The 4678-nt window shown below is 36.9% G+C and overlaps 1 protein-coding gene across 1 annotated transcript in view; it reads right to left on the bottom strand.

Moving 5' to 3' along the window:
• The window catches only part of STT3A (STT3A, subunit of the oligosaccharyltransferase complex (catalytic)), a 48728-nt gene that overhangs the window by 32908 nt on the left and 11142 nt on the right, over window positions 1-4678 (bottom strand). Inside the window, exon 7 of the mRNA XM_012658144.1 lies at window positions 617-723. Within this exon, the coding sequence (XP_012513598.1) occupies window positions 617-723 (107 nt within the window). The remainder of the gene's footprint in view (window positions 1-616; window positions 724-4678) is intronic.

The raw sequence follows: 4678 nt of genomic DNA, 5'->3' as shown, positions 1-4678 counted from the left end.
CCAGCTAATTTTTTCTATATATACTTTTAGTTGTCCAGCTAATTTCTATTTTTTTTTTTTCTTAGTAGAGATGGGGTCTTGCTCTTGCTTAGGCTAGTCTCAAACTCCTGAGCTTAAACGATCCGCCCACCTCCGGCCTCCCAGAGTGCTAGGATTACAGGTGTGAGCCACCACGCCCGGCCCACCTATGGCCTTTTTAAAGAACATCTCTTTACAGTAATTATAAACTTTATGCCAAAAGGCTTAAAGAGCCTAAATAACTAAATTTTTTAAACAGGAAAATCAAATTCAAACCCATTACTGTAACACAAACCCCTGCTCCCTTGTGGCTGCTGACATCATGATCACATAACAGGAGAAACCCAAGCCTCAGGGTTAATCTACATATAATGTACTATAAGGTCACACAGAGGATTTAGGGATATGTGAGTAAATAGAAGCAATTAAGGGAGGAAGCCTAAGTATATACATAAGATTGAACAGAAAAAATATATTCGAAAAAAAATTTAAGGAAAACGTACCTTAAAAGAAAAGAAAGTTGGTTAACCAATATGCACCCATAGGAAATACAGTATTTGGAGAACTTTAAAATTTAAAAACATGTAGAAAAAGTTACCATATAAAAATATGCAAGGGCACACTTGGCCGCCCAATAGATGGAACCAGTCTTTACTGCCTTGATCCACATGTAGTAGGTGAGTAACATGCAAAAGATGGCAATCCCTGCAGAAAGAACACATCAAAACTTCAAGAAGATGCCATGCTGGCATAGTGGTAAAGAAAACTGTTCTGGAACAGATCAACTGGATTCATAACTCAGATCCACTACCTAGTAATAGTGTCATTTTAGGCAAATTATTTATCTCCCTTTGTCTCAGTGTCCTGTAAAAAGGAGTCTGTAAATAGTATCTACATTATAAAGCTATTGTGAAGACAAATATAATTAATGCAAGGAAAACAGAACAGTATCTAGCATATAGTAAACATTCAGTAAATGTTGGCCACTATTCTTTCCAGGCACTGGAAGAGACTGCTAGTGTAGTCCTAAAGACACCCTATACTGTCATACAGCATCCTGCCTCTAAATCTTAAATTGGTCTTAACGCCCCTCCCCCTAATATCTACCTAATGAAAGACCAAGTTTAACCTCAACCACTTCCCAAAACCTTTCCTTGATTCCAAATCTCAATTAATCTCTTTTTGCACTACATTTTCTAAGTATTCTGTTCATATTTCTATCATAGCACATTGTACTATCTGCCTATCATTGGAATTATTTTTATAGGTCCATTTTAATCTTCCTTAATAGATTATAGGCAAATATAATCTTATTCATTACCTATCTCTTTAATTTTTAAATTGTGCACCAAAATAATTTTACTCATTATCTATCTTTATATTGTTTAACACTATATTTTCCAAATAACATTCAATAAATATATGTTTAATTGAAAATAAGTTAATAAAAGTCATTACAATTTTAAGGACATCTATTCCCTTATTTAGGAAAATAACACAAATGATTATAATGTTAAAACAATAGTTAACTCTGTGAGTCCACAGATGAACCAAAGGCTTGTAAGAAAAGCTGCAAGCTACCTTTCCAGAGGGGATGATGGGAAGAGAATATGAACTTGTCTGAGATCCCATCTTGCCCTTCTCACTCAGATACCATTTTTATTATTGCTAAACAACAAATCTGAACCCAGATACCCCTGCATTTTATAAAGCTCCGTTGGATAATGAGGTCAACAGATCCCCTTCAGCATTTTATGAAGTCAGTGACCATTTGTAGTAAGTGATCAGTAAAGAAATACTTGCTGACAATCTGAATAAGGGTTCCACTTTCATGAGAATTTTACAGGAGAAATCAAACACACCACATTATTCACCGATTTAACATTTGTCTGTTAACCTTACGGAGTAATGTGGTTAAAGGTTTCTGCTTTACTTCCTGAAGAACTTAGGATTAGCTACCATTAAGAAGGTAAGGATTCACTGTTATTAAATGGGGTCATTTGCATTTAAAAAGGACTGGAAATTTTAACTCACATCAACAACTCACATCAACTCAGCTCAACCAAAATATCCCTCCCTCTTCCACAAGCATAAGCTAAAGTATCAGCCATTAAATTCAAACTTCATGGAGCAAATGTTAACATACTCCTGGAAGCCAACTTTAATGACCAATGATTCTGATGCTTCAGTTAACACGAGCAGTCCAATATCAAAGCTGTGAATAAGTCTTACGTGACTTGGACCAAAATCAAATTAGCCCGAGAAGTGGAAGTGAGGAATTGGAGGAAGAGGAAAACGTGGCATGCCAACTAAATAGCCATGTTTCAGTTCCCATGGGATTAGACGAGTGCCATGTTGTAGGGTACGGCAAGCAATACAAAGATTTCTCCTACCTAATCAACAGGAAAGAAAAGGAAAAAAAAGAAAAAGAGAAGAAGAATTTGCAAGGTAAGATAGTTCTTTCACCAGGTATGATTAAAAGCTGCTCTAATAACGCATTCCGTACTATGTGAATCCAAACACTGGGTTGACAAGTAGACTGAATTTAAAAAGTTGGACTTTATATGCTTGAAAGGAAAAGAGAAATAAGAGGAAAACAATCTTATGCGGTCAGGAAATACCCTGTATTTTTGAAGTTTATTCTATGTCTGTACCCATCTGCATTTAATACTAAAATCTGTGAGCTTTCCATACCTGTTAGCATGAGAAGAGCTCCCACGGTGAGAAGGACAAAGCCTACCAGGGATATGACACTCCGGAAAAGAACTTCAAACTGCTGAGGATTCAACTTGCTTCGCAGGTAATCCACAAAGGCGTGGATCTGGCAGAGGCCAAAGACCCCAAAGGCTGCCATGTGCTCTGATGAAAGGACGGGCTGTAGGTGAAAGCGTATGTATAGTAATAATATTAGGGAAAAAAATGAGTGAGTCCAGCCCAGACCTGTACTATCCTGATCTAGTTCAGACCAAAGGGTCAAATGAGTTCTGAGATCCCCAAAGGAATCAAGGCCAATCTAGGGGAGGGTTTAATTCACCTGCCACATTTTCCGAAGAATACCTGGAGGTCCCCCAAAGCATACCATACACTATCATCATCACATCTCTGGGTTTTGCTCAGCCTACTTCCTTAGCCTGGACTGTAATTTTCTCCAAATTCCACTCACTGAAATTCTCATCATTCAAGGCCCAAGGCAAATATCATCTCCTCCTAATCTGCCAATCTGAAATCAATCATTTCCCTCTTTGTTCCACAGCACTTTATTTTATTTTTTCTTTAAAGATAGGATCTTGCTATGTTGCCCAGGCAAGATTCGAACTCCCGGACTCAAGAGATCCTCCTGCCTCCACAGTACTTTAGATCTCTTCTAGCACTTAATCATTCTTTGCCTAGCGCATTAAATGATATGTGAGTTGTATTTAACTCACGCTAGTTTTGCCCCTGGGGCCTCGTGAAGCATATGTAACTCACACATCTCTACTTCGGGAGCCGCGTGAAGTATTTTTCAAGTTGCACATAACTTATGCACAGAAAACAAGAAAAAATAGCAAAGTTTTCATTAAATTAGAAAGGATCATTTTGCTTTCAAAGTTGTTATTCTATTTTTGTAATAAAGTTTTTGAAGTTTTGCTTTCAAAGTTTTTATTCTATTTTTGTTATAAAGTTTTTGAAGTTTTGTTTTTGAAGTTTTTATTTTATTTGCTTGGGGCCACACCCAAGGAAAACATTTTTTTTCTAGTGTGGCAGTCAATGTGCTAGACCAGTGGTTCTCAAACTTTAGTAGGCATGACAATCGCCAAGGGGGTGGGAGTGGAAATACAGATTGCTGAGCCTCACCCCCAGAATGTCTGACTAAGTTGGTCTCAGATGGGGCTCCAGAATTTGCATTTCTAACAAGTTCCCAGATGCTGGTGATGCTACTGGTCCAGGAACTACACTTGTAGAACCACTATACTATAAGCTATAGACAGCTGCATGTATTTCTTTCAGCCCAACAACACTGAAATATCCTTAAGGACCAGGACCATATTTTTACTCTTTTTATATTTCCCAGTGATTAGCAAATTGTATATACAAATGCTCCTTGATTTATGATGGGGTTATGTCCCAATAAACCCATTATAAGTTGTACTTATCATAAGTACAAAATACATTTAATACACCTAGCCTATTGAACATCATAGTTTAGCCTAGACTACCTTAAATGTGCTCAGAACACTTATATTAGCCTACAGTTGGGCAAAAATCATCTAACATAAAGCCTAATAAAGTGTTGAATATCTCATATAACTTATTGAATACTGTATTGAAAGTGAAAAGCAGAATATTTACATGGGTACTTGAAGTACACAGTTTCTATTGAATGCATATCACTTTCACATCGTTGTAAAGTCAAAATACTGTATTAATAAGTTGCACCATTGGAAGTCAGTGACCATTTGTAGTAAGTGATCAGTAAAGAAATACTTGCTGACAATCTGAATAAGGGTTCCACTTTCATGAGAATTTTACAGGAGAAATCAAACACACCACATTATTCACCGATTTAACATTTGTCTGTTAACCTTACGGAGTAATGTGGTTAAAGGTTTCTGCTTTACTTCCTGAAGAACTTAGGATTAGCTACCATTAAGAAGGTAAGGATTCACTGTTATTAAATGGG

The sequence above is a fragment of the Propithecus coquereli genome, unplaced genomic scaffold (assembly GCF_000956105.1).
Source record: "Propithecus coquereli isolate 6110/MARCELLA unplaced genomic scaffold, Pcoq_1.0 Scaffold575, whole genome shotgun sequence".
Lineage (NCBI taxonomy): Eukaryota > Metazoa > Chordata > Mammalia > Primates > Indriidae > Propithecus > Propithecus coquereli.
This window is presented reverse-complemented; position numbering and strand designations above follow the sequence as displayed.